The 21,672-nt window shown below is 39.4% G+C and overlaps 1 protein-coding gene across 5 annotated transcripts in view; it reads left to right on the top strand.

Moving 5' to 3' along the window:
* The window catches only part of LOC135207996 (serine-arginine protein 55-like), a 332,296-nt gene that overhangs the window by 190,121 nt on the left and 120,503 nt on the right, over positions 1 to 21,672 (top strand). For 4 of the 5 annotated variants that reach the window (XM_064240085.1, XM_064240084.1, XM_064240081.1 and 1 more), the window contains exon 4: positions 3,859 to 3,945. The exons of the other annotated variant lie outside the window; for it this stretch is intronic. In XM_064240085.1, the coding sequence (XP_064096155.1) occupies positions 3,859 to 3,945 (87 nt within the window). The remainder of the gene's footprint in view (positions 1 to 3,858; positions 3,946 to 21,672) is intronic. 5 annotated transcript variants of the gene reach the window in all.

Here is a 21,672-nt window from a genome sequence, read left to right as displayed (position 1 = left end):
ACAGGCTATCATAAGGGAAATCCCTCCTTCTGTTGAGCCCTGACCTAGATTTTTATGCAGATGCATCGGGTCCAGGTTGGGGAGCTCTCCTAGGTGGGCAACCTGGAAGTTTCAGGAACTTGGTCTTATGATCAAACTCGCTGGCACATCATTATCAAGAAACTTAGGGTTAGGGTTGCAACCTAAAAAAAACAAGTTTTCTTTCTCTCTCTCCATTCTGTTGGTTCCTAAACTGCAAAAAATGGCTAATTGTGCTTAAATTATGCTTGGAGCTTTGGCAACAAGGCAATTTAACACTGGAAAGAAAAAGCTATTTGTGTGAAAAATAAAAACTAGGGAAAGTAAGGAAAACTAATGGTATTTCAGCCATCACCCACTTGAGATTATGATTGTTTTGGGTACATAACTACATTTATATTTCAATATTTCACATTTGAATGTTGAAATTTTCAGTGATCAAACAAACAAGTTTTACTGTTAGTTTTCAGTCATCTCTTGAAACCATGAGGTACTTGGGTCAGGTATTTCAATTTCAGTGCATGTGAACAGGAAGAGATGTATGAAAGTTATATTTGGCAAGAGTTCCTTAAAATTTAGTATGTATGATCAGTATGATACAAAACATATATGTGTTCAGTATCAAATATGTTCAATAGAAGCTTAAGGTCACATTTTCTTGATCTCCAATTTGCCCATAACTACAATTCATTGTTTTTATCTGAGACTTATAATGAGTAACAAGTCAGAGGTTTAGTTTTTAATCTTTAGGGTTTGATGCCCCCTGACTTGGATTAAGTTTTTTGGTAAGTTCTATAATGTTTATGTATTTGCTGTTTATCTTAATCCAAATATCAACTATTCTATATATGACTTTTGGAGAGGATAAGTATGGCTCAGTCACAGGATTCTAAAGCTTCATTCATTATTTGGGGAGACTAATGCAAAGCACAGAGAGTGGATAAATTCAAATTCTGCAGATCAACATGGCTGGTCTGCTGTTGAGTTCTGTGTCCCCTTCAGTTTTGTCCAACTGAGGAACTCACTGTTGTAAAGTTCAAGGTCTGTGAAAATATAGGCACTTCTGATCATTACCTGGGCTCTGTTATTGATAGCTGGCTTGGTGTTGGGGGACAAACCGTAGGAAGTTTTTATACCTTCCTATCCTCTTCACCTTGAACTTGTTGTTGAGTCAGGGAAGTCTGGGGGTACTATGTACATAACTGGAGTACCCACCAGTTTTAATGGTTGGGTGTGATATGTCTTATATATGATGTAGGTGTATTGTCATTTTTTTTGTCTGGTTGATTGTTTTTTGGTAATGAACCCAGGACAGGGCAACTATGTACATATTCATGCTTTGTAGCGAACAGTATTATTCTTCGCTACAAAGCTCCCACTAAAGCGAAGGTGTGTCAGGGCTATTTCGCCACACCCTACAATGGTTAAGATGAGCGCGGACTAGAGGCATTATCTACATGCAGCAGCTCTCTTATCTAGTAAGGAACAGAAGCATTTTTATCAATGGCTAGCAATTTATTATTTGCTAACTCATTATCATCATTAATGTTAAGGAATAGAAAGGGTTCGTGTTTCCCACCTCCATTTCAGTGTAGGATTCAGCAATGTAATTACTTGGTATAAAAATGACACTTTTATAATAAAGTTTTATTTATACTTACCAAGTAAGTATAAATAAACCAGAGCCCTCCCTCTTCCCTTTATGGACAAGGGGACCAATAACGATTAACGACGCTCAGCTGAGCCGTTTCTTCCTTACCCCGAAAGGGGGCAGGCCTAGCAATCACCTACACAAATCATCACTGCATCGATTTAAAAAAAATTAAGCTGTAGGCCGAGTGGAACTGAGCAATGTAATTACTACTTGGTAAGTATTATAAAAATGTCATATTTACAGTGTACAGATCATTCCTGTTGTCATCAGTACTAGAGTTAATGGCTTGTTTTGGCTAATGTGCTGTGCATATTTGATTGTCTTGGTGTATTTTGCAAGAAGATAGGTGTTTTACGTATCCTTCAAAGTTTTCCGAATCTCTCTCTACTTTCCAGTTTGTTCATATACGGAACAAACCTTCGGTCTTAACATTAGGATTTACTAGCGCCAAGCTGGAAACCGGTAGAATTAAAATTACACTTGTGAGATCCAGGGACTATTGGCATCTATACCAGGTCACGGGGCATGTATACCCAGAATGCCCACGGCTACCTGTGACCCACCAGTTATTTTCCTACCGCCTTTAGGATAAGACGTGTTACTGTCTGATTTAAAGCCGGTTTTTCAGTTTGCCCTTTTTTTTTTCTTTCTCCGAGTGTGCTCAGTGTGAGTGAAGAGTGTATAAGTGGTATGATGGAGAATTTTGCCTCAACATCGGGATCGTCTGCCGTTTCGAAGAGGAGACAAAGGAAATGCCCAGGAGTCAGTGGCTTTCCATGTTCTAGGTTCCTAACTTCGGTGTCGAGGGACCCTCATCCAACGTGTAGTAGGTGCAGGGAAAACGTATGTACGATTACTAATCCATGTTCTGTTTGTCGCGGTTGGTCGGTGGAACAGTGGAAAAAGTTCTATGAGAAAAGCCAATACAAAAGGAAGGTGGTGACGCCATCTTTGGATGACCAAACCTCACCGGCTTCTTTTGTATCGGCAATAAACCAGGCTGCTCCATATGTTTCTCCACCTGCTTTTGATTTGTCTCATACCCCTTCGGTTTCTCCTAGCGGTTCAGTATCGGAAACGTCAGGAGGGTCCTTGGCGCTAGTAAATCCTAATGTTAAGACCTCAGGTTTGTTAGTTATGAAAAATACAAATTAGTTACAAATTTGCTATATTTTATTTATGATCCTTTAGTAGTCTTTGATGTCGGGTTAATATCAAGTCATTTGAGGAGAGTGACAGGACTTTTAATATTGTTGTACAGTATTCATTGAATTGTTTGCTTTAGTCTGCAAATAGGGCTATGATTCTGTGAATATGTGTATAGTATAAATTTTTTTTATTTGCTATTTTACTTAAATAAAATTTATACACTCTTTGAGATGTCTTATACAGGGGTCTGATCACTTTATAGCAAAAATACCTTAACTCCTGGGTCAGGATAGGACACATTTTTTTAGACTTCTGGAGAAAAGTTTATTTGACGCTGGGAAATACAGTGTGTTCATTTGGTTTTGATATTTTGTATTTTATTCACCAGTTCACCTTTGGTTTTTTTCTCAGTTTAGTTAATATTGTTGAGTGGTGAAAGAATATGATGTCTATACTTCCTATTTTATCTTCCACTGAAAGCCAAGACCCTTTTATCTGTGGGCTATCTCATATATGACGTGGCTCAGGCAGCAGGAACACCAGAAAGATCGATGTGACGGTGCGAAGGAGAGACGCCGCCAGCACAGGTCTGAGCCAGGTACTATTTTGCTTTCCAGGGTATTGGTTGAGTTTGCCCGGGGCACTCGATCAAGCGGAGGCAGCTACAGTTCTGGCGCTTTTTCTCGCAGGAGTGTTCGAGCTCCCTGGATGGAAAAGTAAGAGTTGATTTGGAGCTGTCTTGTGCAATTGTGTTGTGTATGCAGCCACAAAGTTCTTTTATGAAGTTTATGGTTGCATTGAATTTTTTCCTTGTTTTATTCATTTATTTGTGTTACTTTTAGGCCGGGGCTCCCCTCATGCTGCTTCCATTACATTCCAAGAAGTTGCTGGAGTTTTCAGTGGTTTGTCAAGAGAGGGTTGTTCACCTTCGTTTCTGTGGAGAAAAAGTGCACAGTATTAAAGGCAATTTCTTGGGTTGTAGTCAAATTACATGTAAGTATTATTGGGAGCTGGGCTTTGATATGCTTATGTTTCAGAGTGATGGTGGAGAGGGCTCGCGCAACCCCCCGGGGAAGAGGGCCGCGCGGTGGAGGCCCACATCAGTACAGACCTCAGCCATTCAGGTTATTTAGGATATGTTTTTTTTTATGTTATAAACTTCACACTTCACTCCTAGTTATATTTTTGCCACAGCTTTTTTCCCCTAAAGTAATACCATTTAATCAATTTCATAAATGCAATTATTAGTTATGTTTAAATTTTTCTTTATCTAGTGTTACTGTAGTGTGAAGCAATATATTTTTATTTTATTTTAAGGAATCTTTTATTAAGAGGTCATAAGTTAAAATACCCTAAATGTGCATTATTATGTAGTTGACATGAACATTTCAAGCATTTCTTTTAAATTTTGACACAAAACATGCATGTGCATTAAAGTGGTATGCAAATGTACAGCAATACTTCCAAAGGCATTTCACAGTAAAACAAAAGAAAGAAAAGAAAAATAGACTTGTAAAATTTCAGTGTGTGCTGGATATGGATGAAATGATTGAATGTATTTGTGGTTGAATTTTGAGAATTATGTTGCTTTTAATTATGTAGTATTGTTAGCACTCAAATCAATCTGTGAGAGATACCATTGGCAGTTAAAATAGTGGGGTTTTAACACACTAGTTTTCCTAGTGTTGTGTAGTTCAGGTTTTCTTTCTATGACATAATTTGGAAACCAGTTTGTTTTCAAGGTAAGATTGCATGCAGATATAGATGTTTATTGAAAAGCATATGGCAGTATTCTTTTAATGTTGATTTTGTCAAGGGTGTACTTTCATGTAATTTTTCTTTGATTTCTTTTGATTTATGATTATGGAAGGACTGGTTGGTTTGTTTTCAAAGATAGAGCTGGTAATATTTTTTGTACAAGTACAAATCATAATTTTACATATGCCTTAACATCCAGCTGAAGGTAAAAAGCAAGTTACATTAAAATTTGTAGACTGGTTAGCAGTAATGTTAGAAAATATGTTATGATGCTAGGTTTTCTTTATTATTGTCCCAGGTAACCTGCTCTTATTATACTTCATGTATAGTCGAATTAGTTGTTACTTTTCATATTCTTCCATGTTTATCTTGGCTACTCGCTTGATGAAATACTTTCCTCTGTTGTCCAGTTTGATGGGTAGTATCAAATGATACTGTTTGATATCTAGTATTTTTGTGTTACATTTGTTCATTTTTATTGACTTCCTAGAAAATTTGTTCGTGTAATTTTGAAGGAACAAGGAATAGCAATCTAATAGTTTTAAATGCCCTTTACATGACAGCATTTTTCTTTAAATCTGACTGCTGCAGGTTCACAAGTTTACCTAAAAAACAGAAAATAAATGGATATTTAAGAGATTATTATAATTATTGTATGAATAAGATAAAAATGCAGTATTCAGTACAGGTTGTGTTCAAGTTACGATAATCCGATTTTACGATGGGGTTAGCAATTAATACCGATATGACATTATTTTGAAAATATTTTGAAATTTTGCTCGTAACTGGTGCTGGCAGCTGCATACCTACAATCAGGGAGCAGGAGAGACAAAATTACAGTAGCCTAACTTTATCCCATCTTCTAGTTAAAGAAGTTGAAAAAGAGCAAAAGAGAATGATGAATGTATTGTTTTAACGTTATACTTGTTGCGTAAATGTGTATAGCCATGAACAACTGAACGAGAAACTACTTTTTGCCAAGTACAACTGAATTGGATGACAACATCCATTTGGCTTGTATTTCGACCATCGTACAATAGTAAACAATTACCCTTGTTGTGTTATAAATGACGTTATGTGGAAAAGGACTGTTATATTTTTATGTAATAACTTTGTTTGCCATAGATCACAGATCAGCTAAGAAACATACTGTTAAATTTAAACCAAGTTGTAGCTGAAACTGAGAAAACTTCTCGAGCTGCTAATGACTATTATCATGCATCGGCAACAAGGATAAAACTCCTGTAAACTTATGCCATTAAACACAACCGTAGATAAAATTGAGAGAGAATCCTTCTAATCAAAACTGCAGGTCTTGAAAGAACACATTTTACTGTTGGTTTCATGTTGATAAAAGATAAATAACAAAACGGTAAAGCTCTTACTATGATGAAATTAAGTGAAAATAGTGAACGAAGTCACTTAATTTTTTTTACACAATAACCATGCCCACAACGCAATATGTTAACAAAAAAAAATTTTAGTTCACGAGATGTATTATTCATATTTCGACTTAAAAACACACTGTATAATGAAAAATTACTTTGTCTCATACAAGTAAAGTATCTAGATATTTTATGCTAACTAGAAGCAAGGCAATTTGCTCCGAATTGCGTTAATTAAGTACGGCAAAATGAACTCTTATTTGCCATCAGCTGATTTGTAAACCAAAACATTGACCACTTTGTTAGCAATTTATGATACAATAATATGAGAATATGTACAATATTATTGGATACAATAATGTATAACTTTTTAAAAGATTCACAGAATAGATGCGTATTTATTGTGCTTTTATTTCATAATTATACATAGCTATCAGCAGCCTGACATGGCTCAATTATGCCGATGTCGGTCCAAATCTGATAACCGTTTTGTATCCAATTTTTTATTTTTTGCTGATATATTAGTCAGAATGCATTGAACCTCCAAAATTGGCTTATATTAATAAATTACTATGTTGTATATGTAGTACGTATACAGTATACTGAGGCTAGGCTACTGTATTCGTATGTGTACGATATATCGTATCATCATCATCATCATCATCGTATACGCTTGGCTAACTTGTTAATGTTATTCAGTTTCTCTTTGTACTGAATTATCATAAGCCAATATGTATTGAACCTAGAGAAGTTGCTGAAATCAATGATTATGCCATATATATATATAAAAGTATACTGTGTAGTGTAGGCTAGGCTATATTCGAAATATGATTTTTCCAACAAATGGTGGGTTTTTTGGTACCTAACCCCATAGTAAGTAGGGGAATACTTGTATTACTTCACAATGAACAAATTAGTGCAACTTTGTTTACATACGCCTGTACTGTTTAGCACTGTTTGCAAATGTGATTCTCTCTCTCTCTCTATCTCTCCTCTTCTCTTCCGTCCTCATCTCTCTCTCTCTCTCTCTCTCTCTCTCTCTCTCTCTCTCTCTCTCTCTCTCTCTCTCTCTCTCTCTCTCTCTCCTAAAAAAAGGAAGAGAAAACAAATTTGCTCCCACGCAGAACAAACCTTCAGTCTTAGTCTTAACAATAGGATAATCTTTTAGTGGCAGCTGGAAACCATTTAAAAAACAAAGATTGTAAAGTAAGGAATCTGTGGCCTTCACTTTCCTTACAGTCTTCAAGCTGATTCTTTGTCTCCTCAGCCTATTCAAGTTTGCAGCAAGGATGATAAGCTTCAATTAAGAGGTCGAAGGTGCTTAATACTTAGGTCGCTGATCCTGCACCTTGTAGGAGTTCTCTGCCAGAGACTGTTGCTTTTCCTGATCTGTCACTAAGAATGTGTTCGTAGTGACAGTTATGAGGCGTTTGACGGTTGTGGATGTGAGGCGGGTTGGGTTCGTGGGCGACTCTTGCAGCCTAGTAGGGCTTCTTCACCACTGTGTGATGGGAAGGCCAGCCTTTATCTTGTGTCCAAGAATCCTAGGCTTTCTGGTTTTCATTCTCCGAGTTCACGCTTGCATTGGTCACCTTCCAGAGTTGGGAGCCTTGATTCTTCTCGTTGTGGCCAATCGCCTTCTCCAGGATGTTCTCAAGTGCGTTGTTCTTCATCTCGCGACTGTCTATGTGCTTCATCACAGGCTTCATTTACATGATCATGTACGTTGTTTGGCTCAGGGCAGTGTATGTTATTCGTCACTCGACCATGTGCCTGAAAGTGTGACGTCTGGCTCCCAAGGGAAGTTTCTACGGTGGCTATAGGGAAGGAAAAGGATCCCTCTCGGCTGTCTACTTTGCGTTGTTGTTCTCTATTGCCAGGGCCAGAGGAAGGGGTAGAGAGTAGAGTTTCTGTCTTCTTTTTCGGAGGTTATTGATCTCATTTGTGAGTTCAGGAATCTTAAGGGGAGGACACAAAATGTCTTCTATGACCCCTATGGGCTTAGAGGTCTTGCTCAGTCTGAGTCAGGATGCTAGAGCTTTGTTTGAGCTCCCTTGTTCTGGACATACGCAATCTGTTATACCGCATGTTAATGCTTTGGTCTCTGGCCGGGATGGCTCCCTGCACTCTAATAGTTCATCTAAGCTTCTCCCCCCTCTTGTGTGGCATAGAAAGTACTATTTGACTAACGTTGTTCAACTGATGCCTCGACACTTTAATTTGGATGTGATCTGTTTTCAGCCTAGACTTGTGGTCTACTGCACTGGCCAGGATAGCGTTGTCTCGCTCTGATGGAGGTTCTGTTAGCTCGCCCTCCTTTTATCAGGTTGCTGCAGTCTGGTGCTAAGGCCATTTCTTACCTGGGCCACCTCAGAGCTGATTTTTGGGCTAACTGCTCCTGGTTAGGAGGGACGTACCCCTGTCAAAGGTGGCAGGGTTGGTGGATTCCGAGTCCTTGTCATCTCTTTGTAATGGGCACCTCTTGGAATTGCAGCTTCTCTTTCTGAGAACGCAATTAGAAGATGCGATAGACTGTTGGTGTGCTGATACCAAGCATTGGCTGGTTCACCAGGCAGTCTCAAAAGTCAAAGGCTCGCTCTCACCCTCCACAACCTCCTCCATAGCAGAGTAGGCAGTGTCCTCCAAGGAAGTCTGCCAAGCAGTCAACATCCATTAGGGCTCCTCAGCCTACTGCTCTCCATGCAAGTCTAAGCAGCAGCAACGCCCCTTTCAGCCTTTCCCCTACAAGCCAGGAAGGGGGACTAGAGGAATGGGTAGGGCAAGTCATTGATAGGTAAGGAGTCATTCCCTTCCCATTGCCATGGGTGGGGAAGATGCCTGGTGGGCCATTGGGCGAAATGGCAATACCGCAGAGTGGAGAAGTGGATAGTGGATGTCCTTCGGGTGGGGTATCTAGTACCTTTCGACTTTCCTCCCCCTCTCTCAGATCCACCCCTCCTCAACCTAAGCACTTTGCTCTCCGGGAGGAAGTGTTGAAGATGTTGGACAAGGGCGCTCTCCGGGAGGAAGTGTTGAAGATGTTGGACAAGGGCGCTCTCCGGGAGGAAGTGTTGAAGATGTTGGACAAGGGTGCAGTGGAGGAAGTTCATTGTCCTTCACTGGGGTTTTACAGTCGAATTTTCCTGGTTTCAAAGGCTAAGGGTGATTGGAGACCAGTGATAGAACTTTCCATGCTGAACCACTTCATCAGAAGAACAAGGTTCAGAATGGAGATGGCCGGATGGTATTGGCAGCCGTAAGGGAGAACAACTTTATGGTGTTGATAGACTTGAAGGACGCTTATTTCCAGATTCTAGTTCACCCTTCGACCAGGAGATTCCTTCGTTTCAGCCTTGGAGAGCAAGTGTTCCAGATCAGGGTCCTTTGCTTTGGTTTAACTACAACCCCTCAAGTGTTTACAAGCATCTTTACCAGTTTCGGCAAGGGCTCATGCTCAAGGGATTTTCTTGTTAAGATACCTCTATGGTTGACTGAGTCTTAGCAAATTCAAGAGAGAAGCTGGCTCGGGATAGGGACAGTCGTCTCCAATTTTGTCGCACCCTAGGCTTTCTGGTAAACCTAGAGAAGTCTAATCTGCTTCCTAGCCAGATTATTCTTTTCCTGGGTATGACTATAGATACTGCAACATGTAGGGTTCTTCTGTCAGCCCAGAGGTTGCCGAAGTTCAGGTCTGTGGCACAGTCCTTCCTCACAGTCCGAACAGCCCCTCTGGTCAACTTGACGTTCACTCTGCAGTGGACACTGAAGCAGTTCTGGTCTCTGTTGGGAGATTTTCCGCAGCAACAGGTACCTCTGTCAGAGGAGTTGAGAAGAGGGCTATGATGTTGGTTGGACGACCAGAATCTTGTGGTAGGAGATACTCTACATTCACCCCCTCTAGACTTACCCCTACCCCTTTTCTCAGATGCTTCCATTGATGGTTTGGGTGCTCATCTCAAGGAGCTCCTGACATTGTGTGTTTGGAGTGTGGAGGACAAGCTGCTTCACATCAATGTCTTGGAGTTGAAAGCAGCTTTCCTAGGTCTGTAGAACTTCCGAGAGAGGGTGGAGGGTCACTGCCGTTCTGATGTCGGACAACACCACAGTGGTGGCCTATATGAACAAACGGGTTGCTGGTATCTCACAGCTCTACTCGTTGACAGCGGGCGATCGACAACTTGGTGGAGCTCATGGACGGGTACATTCCAGGCAGGAGGAATTTGGTGCCTGACAAGGTAAGTCCCCTGTAGGGGGTTAGTGCTGTCAGTGGACTTTATTTGGTGCACTGTAGGCATTACTTAAGGTTCTTTGCAGTGTGCCTTCGGCCCCTAGCTGCAACCACTTTCGTTCATTTAGTGTACCTTCTTTCATATTCTCTTTCTTCATCTTACTTTCCACCCTCTTCTGACACTTGATTTATAGTGCAACTGTGAGGTTTTCCTCCTTTTACATCTTTCAAACCTTTTACTGTCAATTTCCATTTCAGCACTGAATGACCTCACAGGTCCCAGTGCTTGGCCTAAATGCTATATTCAACTCGTAACTCAACTTAAGGACAAGCTAAGTCGTCTGAGTCAAGTCTTAGGTACGGAGTGGACTCTGCATCAGGACATAACAGACAGGCTGTTTCACCTTTGGGGAAGACCCATGTTAGATCGCTGCAACAGAAAGCTGGAGGTCTAGTTCTCAGTGGTCCCGGATCCTCTTGCTCTGGCGGTGTAGGATGCTCTACAGCATCCTTGGGACAATCTTGATGTGCACCCCTACCCTCTGTTCTGCCTGATCTGTCAGGTCCTGAACAGAGTACAGTGGACCCCCCGTATTTGTGTTCTCCGGATTCACAGACTTGCGCATTTGTGGATTCCTCTGGAAGATTTCTTCTCATTATTCACAGAAAATTCACCTATTCTTAGTATTTTTCTATGAGAAATATCCATAAATTCCTTGTTTTTTAATCAATTTTATCATAAAATGCACTTTTTGTAATAAAACTATTAAAAAAAAGGTATAAAGATGTTTTGTGGGCTTGAGTTGTAACTAACAAAATAGGCCATTTTAAGCATTTTTATAGGAGTTCCAAGTATTCGCGGGTTCTAACTTCGTTTGGGGGGGGGGGGTGTCTGGTACTCATCCCCTGCGAATAGGGGGGGGGACCACTTTCATGAGTTCCAGGAATCTCAGGATGACCTTGGTGGTGCCTCTGTGGCCACAGTAAGTGTCGCTAAAATTCACGACGGGAAGAGTGGTTTCCAGACCTTCTGTCCCTCTTGTCAGTGGTTCCAAGAGAAATTCTTCCATGGCACAACCTCCTTTGCCAGTTTCATGAGGAAAGGTTCCACCAGTCAGTAGGGTCCCTGTCACTTCACAGCTGGAGACTGTCAAGTATCTCTTGTGAGAGAGAGGCTCTTCTTGCAAAGCAGTGGGATAGATGTTCAGCTATCTCAGGTCTTGTCAGCAGTTAACTTGGGCAAATGGGCCGTTTACTGTGATTGGTGTCGTCGAGGGGGTTTCTCTCCACTTGGGACTTCTGTTCAGCAGATAGCAGATTTTCTAATCTTTCTCAGAAAAAGAAAGGTCTTTCCATCTTGGCTGTCAGCAGCTACAGTGCTGTCTTGGGGCTGGTCCTACACCTGAAGGCTTCATTCTGGGAAATCTTGATGATGATCAGTTTTGAACAATCCTGTTCACCAAGAGAACTCAAACCTCCGGCATGGGATCTTACTCTGATCCTTAGTAGTCTCACTTGAGCTATATTCGAGCCACTACATTGATTGTCAGACAGGAATACTTATGACTAAAGATGGTTTTCCTGTTGGCCATTGCTTCCTTGAAGAGAGTTGGAGAGCTTCATGGCTGCCTGAGTTATAATGGTAAACACGCCAGGTTTTGGATTCTGTGGCCTTTGAATTTGTCTCGAAATTCATAGCCAAGACTGAAAATCCCTCAGTGCATGATGACAGGTTTGCCTCATTTTCAATTTCCTCCGAGTGAGTTTGTGGACAGTGATCTGCAGTTGTTTTTGCTTTGTCCCGTCAGAGCTCTGTGCTGCTATCTAAAAAGGACTCTTCACCTAAATCCTAGGTGTTATAGACTTTTTGTTAGCACAGGCCAGTCCAGAAGGAAAGTGTCCAAGAACACCATTTCATTCTGGCTGCTTGGGGTGATTGAACAGGCATACACTTCACCTTCTAGTTCTGTCAGAGAGAGAGTGCAGGCTAGAGCACATGACATCAGAGGAATGAGTTCCTCTATGGCTAAGTGTTTGTTCATACGGTTTTGAATGGTGGTTCCTGGCTTAGGCAGACCACGCTCACTTCCTATTACCTGAAGGACATTGCCCAGCAGGTCCTTGACACTTTTTCCTTGGGTCCGGTGGTGGCTGCCCAACAAGTTGTGTAGCTCATCCAGTGCCCCTGGTGAGACAGTTTGTATTTTACCTAAGACGATTGTGTGGAACAGAGAAATGAGTTGCTGGTGGCTCCTTTCTCTCTCTCTCTTTTTTTTTTGTTTTTTTTTTTTTTTTTTTTTTTCCTTTCTTCTTTCTATAGGCAGGTTAGAGAATAGACATGTCATATGTTGGAACTGGTCTGATACAGGTGAGTGTGGCAGCCTTACTGGTTGCAGTTATTTGTTCCTATAGAGCAGACAAATGTGCTTCTCAGTAGCACTTACTCTTTTTGGCAAGGGGAGGGAGGCGTGGTAACAAACCCCTGTGGCCCTACATGGTAATGCAATGAATCTGGTCTTGTCTCATTGTGTTAATTCCCAGCATGTTGAGTTTTTAGATATTCTCTTATCTATTCTCTCATAAGCTCAAACCCACCTCTTCAGAACTCTTATCTTCTAGGAAGGGTGGTCAGGTGGGCATGCCACAGATTCCCTGCTTTACAATCTTTGATTGTTTTTAACCAGTTTCCACCTGGTGCTAGAAGATTATCCTATTGTTAAGACCTCGTGTGTTAGCTATGAAAAGCACAAATTGATTAAAAATTTGTCATTTATTGTGACCCTTTTAATTATTAATTCCCTACTTTATAAAAACTTCAATTTTGAGCTTGAAGGGAAAAGGATGCTCTTACTAACCACAGGATGCCTCCATTGCTAGTCACTATTTAGTATGACAAAGCTTTTTATGTATTTTCTGTGCTGCTAATGCAGTGTTTGCCTGTTGTGTTTTATGCATTGTGCCATTCATTTTTATAATTTTACATATTTTATAATTATTAAAGTTCATATCTAGTGATGCATACTGTTTTTCATTTATCAGTATTTTACATGGTTTTCAGGGTTGGGGCACAGAAGGTAGGTTCTTGGGTGAGCCTATGAGACATTTGTTTGGCGGTGTCTGATTGGCTGGCACGGAAGGTAGGTAGCCAACTCAGTGTCTCATATTTTCATCTGTAACTTAGAAATCTAGCAATGTTTATTTTTCTTTATTTATCTCACATTTTGCACAAGATAGGGAAGTCTTGGTCATACCATGGGATTCAATATTGTACAACTAAATTTTTTTCCTGAAGTCAATAAGATAAAACACAAAGGAATTACAACAAATAAAAGTCAAGAGAGAAGCATGTAATTCTTTATACCAGTTTTGCTTATCGGATTTAGCATCATTCATGCGATCAAGATGAAATAAAACTTATGTTTTCATACAATAAATTCATCGTGAATACACTGGTGCTTTCAGGTTTTAGATGTGTATGATATTTGAAGAGAAAATGAAGAATATGTCTTTTATGTTTCATCTGTACTCAAGTTTAACCGTAGTGACTGCTGAGAGACAGTGATCTGCAAGACCCGTTGGTCCTCAGCAGTCGTTGACAGTTGCCAATTAGCAGTATGAGAAGTTTGCAGTGTTGGCAATATTTACCGTAGTGTAATTAAATTTTCTGTAAATATTGCACAAAATTCCTATAATTACTACTGAACATTTTCACTCCATTGTCATATGTGAGTATGTGTGGACATATCTGATAAAAAAATGATAATCTGATGAGGTATCGTTAGAGATATAGATGGACGGCGGGAAATTCAGTCCAGGAAAGAATTTGAAATCTATGACAGACTTCATACTCTTCAACTCAATCTAAGCTTTAATCAGGTTGGTTCAGCATATTGTTTCTAATTTTTTTATATGAATATATTTTCAAACGAAAGAGATGTCATAGACTTATCTGAGTGATGTGAAATAATGATCTCTGTGGAGTGTAATAAACAACAAAGAACTAAGAAAGATTGTTTTCCTTTCAGGGTGAGTCAAGCACGTATGTAGCATAATAAGATAGTCTTCATTTTCTCTTCACATATCACACACACAAAATCTGAATTAACCAGGGTGAATTTATTGCATGAAAACAATGTGCATTTATTTTGTCCTGATTGCATGAATGACGCAAAGTCCGATGATAAGTAAAAACAGGTATAAAAAATTACTACATGCTTCTCTCTTCACTTTTACTCGTACTTTGTGTTTTATCTTATTGATTTCAGGAAAAATGATTTAGTTGTACAATTAATATTAAATCCCATAGTATGACCAAAATTTTCCTAGCTTGTGCAGTCCTATCTTGTGCAGAACTTGAGGTAAATGAAGAAACACAAACATATTGCTAGCTTTCTAAGCTACAGATGAAAATATGAGACACTGCTTCGGCTGCCTACCTCTCCGTACCAGCCAAGTAGAGGCCACCAAACAAACTTCTTGTAGGCACAGAGCTCGCCCAAGAATCTACCGTAAGTGAACTGACTGTAGTGGCTTCAATCTCACATACTTAACCCTTAAACGCCAAAGCGGTATTTTAAAAATAGTCTCCTGTATGCCGGCGGCGAGTGAGCGCCAAAGCGATTTTTTTTTTTTTATCACAGCACGCTTAGTTTTCAAGATTAAGAGTTCATTTTTGGCTCCTTTTTTTGTCATTGCCGGAAGTTTAGTGTGCAACCATCAGAAATTACAAAAAATATCATTATTATATATGAATATTGGGATATATGACCGCGAAAATTTTCATATATAATTGTATACAAATCGCGCTGTGAGCAAAACTGTTAAAGCTAACGAGTTAATTTTTTTTATGTATTGTACACTAAATTGCGATCATTTTGGTATATAACATTGTAAAACAATCAAGGCAACAAAGAAAATATTATCACAAAATGATGCATGAATTCGTAACGTGCAGATGTATAAAAAAGCCGTTTTAAAAAATTCACCATATATCGAAATATTGTGCTAGAGACTTCCTGTTTGTTGCAAAATGAAGGTAATTGATTGAATATTACTAGACTGTAAGTGTTGTAGCTTACAATTGCAGTTTTCGACCATTTCGGTCAAGTTAAAGTTGACCGAAGGACGAATTTTTTCTATTATTTATATGAAAATATTTCAAAACTTATAAAAGCTACAACCATTGGTTGTTATTGTTGTATTTTATGTGAAATTGCGCACATTTTCATATATAAAACTTTAAGTAACGTTTAATTTAAAATGGTGCAAACATTACGACAGAAAAAATTTATTATTTTTTCTTAAGTTATTGCGCGGACGTAAGGAAAAATTTTATTTCATAAATTCACCATAAATCAAAATATTGTGCTAGAGACTTCCAATTTGTTGCAAAATAAAGGTAAATGATTGAATATTACTAGAATGTAATAGTTTTAGCTTAACAATTGCGTTTTTTTACCATTTCGTTTGAGTCAAAGTAGACCGAAGGTTGAAATTTGGCACATCGTTATTTATATGAAAATATTTCAAAACTGATAAAAGTTACAACATCGGGTTGTTTTTTGCCGTATTCTACATGAAATTGCGCACATTTTCATATATAAAACTTGATGTAACGGCTAATTTAAAATGATGCAAACATTACGACAATCGGACGAAAAAATTTCTGATTTTTTTCGGAAGAGTTACCGTGCGGACGTAAGGAAAAACATTTTTTTTCATAAATTCACCAGAAATCGAATTAATGTTCTAGAGACTTCCAATTTGTTGCAAAATAAAGGTAAATGATTGAATATTACTAGAATGTAAGAATTTTAGCTTACAATTGCGTTTTTTGACCATTTCGGTCGAGTCAAAGTTGACCTAAGGTTGATATTTTGGCACTTATCGTTATATATATGAAAATATTTCAAAACTGATAAAAGCTACAACCATGGGCTATTTTTTGTTGTATTCTACATGAAATTGCGCACATTTTCATATATAAAATTTGATGTAACGGCTAATTTAAAATGGTGCAAACATTACGACAATCGGACAAAAAAATTTGATTTTTTCGGAAGTTACCGCGCGGACGTAAGGAAAAAGTTTTTTCATAAATTCACCATAAATCAAAATATTGTGCTAGAGGCTTTCAATTTGTTGCAAATGAAAGTAAATGATTGAATATTACTAGAAGGTTCAAATTTTGGCACATCGTTATTTATATGAAAATATTTCAAAATGATAAAAGCTACAACCATGGGTTGTTTATTGTTGTATTCTACATAAAATTGTGCACATTTTCATATATAATACTCCATGTAATGGCTAATATAAAGTGGTGCAAAAATTATGTCAGTGACTAAATAATTTCTGAGATGTGTCGCTAATGCTTTTTAGTGCGAGAAGAAAGAAATTTGCACTTGCGCGCCTGGGTAACGATTGTTAACAAAACAATGCCTTGATCCGTGAGCTCCCAGCATCCCCCAAGGCGCATGCTTCAAAAGTTTTTGCCTACTAGGCCTATAACTATTTTTTCGTGAATTTTTTAAAAAAACTTTTTTTCGTTGACGTACCATACGTCCAATCAACATACGACAGACAATTTTAGTTGACGTTTAATACGTCCAATCAACATTAAAGGGTTAAGTGATTTTGCAGTGTCACTTTCCCCCCCTAGCTGTACCCTTTTTGAGCATTTTACTTTACGTCCATTCTTACTTACTTATTTCCTCTTGATTTTCATCCTCTTTTAACTACTACTATTGCTGCTTAATGTAGCTGTAGGGTTTTATCACATTTTCACCTTCATGTCATCGCACTTTCATTTTATTTTTATTCTAGATCATTTTTACTTGATTATCCAACCTCTCCAGCTTCCTTTTAGCTTGAATTTCATGATTTATTTATTAATTTACTCAAGGGGTCAGTGACATCTATTTGAACTGAGAAATACTATGAGTACCAATATTTTTTGTGCTTAGTCTCTCTCTCTCTCTCTCTCTCTCTCTCTCTCTCTCTTTCTCCTCTTTCCCCTTCCTTCCTCTCTCTCGCTCTCTCTCTCTTCCTCTCTCTCTCTTCCTCTCTTCCTCTCAATCTCTCTCTCCGTCTTCCTCCTTCCTCCTTTTCACTTCCTTCTCCTTCCTGTCTTCTCCTTCCTTCCTTCCTTTCCTTCCTTCTTCCTTCCCTTCCTTCCGTTCCTTCCCTTCCTTCCTTCCTTCCTCTTCCTCCAAGCCTTCCTTCCTTCCTTCCTTCCTTCCTTTCTTCCAAGTTTTCTTTATTGAATCATCAGCTAACTGAAGATAATTTCTCTTTTGCACCTATGAAGGCAGCGAGGTTGCTCTGTGAACTTCCATCCAGGGGTGGCATATGTTGTTTATCATATTTGCATTGGATGATCAGTGTCTTCTTGGGTTCCTCATGGGGAGTTGTCATGCAAGCTTTATGTCGCTTGAAATGGAACCTACAGTTACTGGACTGTCAACCAAAGCTATGTCATCAGTGTCTGGTGTCCCATTGACTACAAGCATGCAGTTGATTAGTTGCACCATTGACTTATGCTGTACTTTCATCCATGAGTTAATTTTCTTTGCTTGAACTGGAAAATATTCTGCTCCCTGATCCTCATCCTTCATAAGGGCAAGTTTGTCTCCAAAAGTGTCAAGTGAACAGATAACTTCAATCCTTCTAGCCATGTCTCCCAGACTCTTCTTAACTATAACCTTTGTCTTGTATGTGCAGTTACTCTCACCCTCTATATTCTGTTCAATGGTCTCTTATGTTTAAAATTGTTTTTGTTTTTTGGAGAGTTCATTCATTATTACATAGGACACTGTACTCATATTGTGCTGTTTTGATTTAACTCTCACCAGCAGTAATTTACTACACACTGATTTTCAGCAGTCACTTGGTGCCATTTCTGCACTTGGCACCAAGGTTATGCCTCCTACTCTTCTACTGATTCCATCTGCTCTTCCTGAAGAAACAAATGCAATACACCTTTCCAGTGTCTTTCTTCCCAATCCTTTATACTCTGATTCACAAACAACTAAGATGTGTTGTCATATCCCTTGAATTAATTTTCTGTCTGTTCAGCCTTCCCATTTTGATTCAGGGTTGTTACATTTCAATTAAAAAAAAAAAATTAAATTAATATTTGTTTAGAGATTAAAAAATACACGCAATTATTCAGAAATAGAATTCTACTGTAAATCAGCAGAAATTTACTCTTAAATATGTCATTCTATACAGGACATGTGAGGGTATTTAGATTACTTTTTAACTATGCAGTTGCAGGCATCCAAATAGAAAGCCTGGTGCAAAGTTACCATATTTCTCAGCATCAAAGACACTGTGACCTTGAAGATACACTCCAGTTTTGACTATCATAACTTCAAGAAAAAACAAAAATAATGTTGCACTATCTCGAATTGACAGTTTTAATTTGGATAGTGTGCTGCATATGTTCAACTGTCTCAGTGCATTAAAGCACTGTGGCGTGAGCTGCAAGAACATATTGATTATTGTAATTTGGAATTTCGTGTATTCGAAAAATACTTATATTTTGTTTGTTTTCATGTTCATTGATTTTAGTAATAAGTTATTGACTAGTTGACATCCCAGCATACTGACAATGAAACAGATGACCTAGTAATGTATGTTAAAAGTGTTCAGCCAGGTTTCACAGGAAATTCTCTTGCCCAACAGTGTCTAGTGTATGCTAATGGATGGGGCCACAGCTGGTGCAGTATCTCAAGATGTTGATAGTGTTCTATGTAGGCTTATGCACCAGTTTATTTTAAATTATAAAAAGAATAAAAATTAAAAAATACAGTTACAAATATTAGTACCAAGTAGGACAAACTGAAAATTGAGTTAAGATTTTAATACACAATAAAAGTATTACATAAACAATCTTCAAAATTTTAGCATATTGTTTTCATCTGTAATAGTAACACATCAACATGACAGAATCATATTTGATTATGATAGTCTTGTTATAGTTAGATTTACTGAGGGTAATAAATCTCTGTGACTACATATTTTTTGTTACTTTTGTTAGTTTACTATTTTGAATAAGTATAATTTATACTTCAATTAGGAGTTGTATCTCTTCATTTAGGAGTCATATACAGGAATTCTGAGTACTCTAGCAATTATATCCTTCCTCTTGGGATAGGATGGCTTATGAAAAACATAACCTGCTGCCTTTAGGATGCACAGTAATTTTCTGAGACCTATTTCAGGAAAAAATTATATGTTCATATGCAGAACAAACCTTCGGTCATAACAATAGGATAAATCTTCTAGCGCCAGCTGGAAACCGGTTAAAGAATCAAAGATAGTAATGGAAAGAATCTGTGGCATCTGGCAACTCAGGTGTAGACAAGGTGGAGAGTGGTCATCAATCATGTATGAACCCCATGACGCATTTGGTCTTTCTTCAACCACTTTGGAGGGTGGATGGTTGCTTTTGCCCTCCTCCTTCCCAAACCATATTTTACTTGGTCCATGATTCCTTTCTGCTTTTTTTTGGCTTATTGTGTGTTTGTGGCTGCTTGAGTGTTTCCATGGATCCCTTCAAGAAGTCGCTGCCCTGTCAACACACATGTTCTGGCCTTCCCAGAGTCCCTTGTTCACGGTTTTTAGCTTCCTCCATCACTGACCCCCATACCACTTGCAGTAGGTGTCGTGCTAATTTCTGTAATATTATCAACCCATGCCTAGAATGTCATTCATGGTCTGTTACACAGTTCTTGGGAAGGAGGGAGCATCATATGATATCTGCTCGTCCTTCTTGTGAAGGATTCATACCTCCTCAAGTGGACAATTCTGCTTCCCGTTCTTCCAGATTTTTCCCCAATACTTCATCTTCAGTTGACGCCCTGTCGCCTTCCTTTTCTTCCATTGATTCGTCCTAGGAAGTATCAGGAGTTGCTCAGGGTAATATTGTGTTTAACGCTACCCCCTCTCATGCAGAAGATCTTCCTCTGGGGAGAAAGGAGGCAGTACCATCTTGTTCCTTTATTTCAGAGACTGGTTTGTAGATGATGGCGGCTGTGTGGACTCCCTAGGCCTGCTGCCCCCCCTCCCCCCCTTCTCTTAAAAGCCCTGTTGTCCCATTTCATGCCTGCTCTCCTTCCATCTTCAACTCCCCCAGCAGTCCCCCCTCCTCCTGATGTCTGTTACTTTTTGTCTTGTGTGCTGCTGCCTAACAGGACGCCATAGGTAACAGCCTCATTCTAGGTCATCTTTTATCGTACCATCAGTGAGGCCATCGACTAGGGTTGCCAGTCCACCTGCCGTAACATCAATTTTTAGTAGCCCCTCTGCCTGTGACAACAGCTTCGGTGACATCACTCCCCCTCCTGTTGCCATGATGTCACATCCAGCTTTATCCATGATGTCATCCCAGTCAGTTGCCAACCCTACAGAGGTGTTCTTTTATGCTTTGGTATACAGGCTGGACTCTGTTTTTTGGAAGAGGTATCGTGGAGTGTCTACCAAGAAGCGTTGTAGATCAACATAATCTTCCTCTGCTTCTTCTCCTTTGTCTCCCTCACCCTCTCCTCCTCCTCCTCACTCTCGAGGTAGACGGAGGATTTAGAACTGTTGCTTCGCCTTCTAGGAGTGGGAGAGATGTATCGTAGTCATCCCAACAAGGATGTGTGTCTCCTCTTCATGTACATGAATGTGTGCCAGTAAATGATGATCTTCCTACTGCTCAAGAGTCCTCACGCTAGTTCTTCGTCATCTCAGCCTGTTTGAGTTTGTCATAAGTATAACAAGGCTCCGATTAAGAAGTCAAAGGTAGTCCCTTCTCAGGTTACTGATCCAGGGTCTTCTAGATGTTTTCCTCTTCCAGAGACTAGAGCTTCTTCGCCTGTTCATCATCCCCCTGGACGTGTTTCCAGTGCCGGACATGAAGCCCTACATTTGGTGTTCGCCGTCCAGAGTCAGGGATCATGACTCCTCTAGGCAAAGAGTGCAATCTTCTCCCAGGTGTTCGCGTGTTTGTCGTTCAACATCACACGACTGTGTACGGGATTTGTTGCATGGCCGCATGCGTGGTTCTCCCTTGTCGAAGTTGAATTAAAAATCTTTTTCCATTGTTCATGCACATAATTCTTCTGGTGGAAGAGATGACACCCGGCCTTCGAAGATGAGGTCTCCAGTGGCCACAGGAAAGGATGAGGATCATTCTTGGCCCTTTATGTCGTCAAACTCTGATGCTGGATCCAAAGGAGGAGAGAGGCGGGAGTTTCTTTCTTCTATCTGAGTTATTGATCTCATTCGTGAGTTCAGTAATCTTTCGGTTAAAACTCTGACTCCGTCCTCTATGACCCCTTCGGGCATAGAAGCCTTGCTCAGCCCTAGGAGGGATGTGGAAACTTCGTTTGAGCTGCCATGTTTCGGGCATGCTCAATTGATTTTTTAGCATATTAATTCCATGGTTTCTGGACGAGAGAATTCTCTGAGTCTGTCAGGTTCTCTAAGCC

The sequence above is a fragment of the Macrobrachium nipponense genome, chromosome 34 (assembly GCF_015104395.2).
Source record: "Macrobrachium nipponense isolate FS-2020 chromosome 34, ASM1510439v2, whole genome shotgun sequence".
NCBI classification, from domain to species: domain Eukaryota; kingdom Metazoa; phylum Arthropoda; class Malacostraca; order Decapoda; family Palaemonidae; genus Macrobrachium; species Macrobrachium nipponense.
This window is presented reverse-complemented; position numbering and strand designations above follow the sequence as displayed.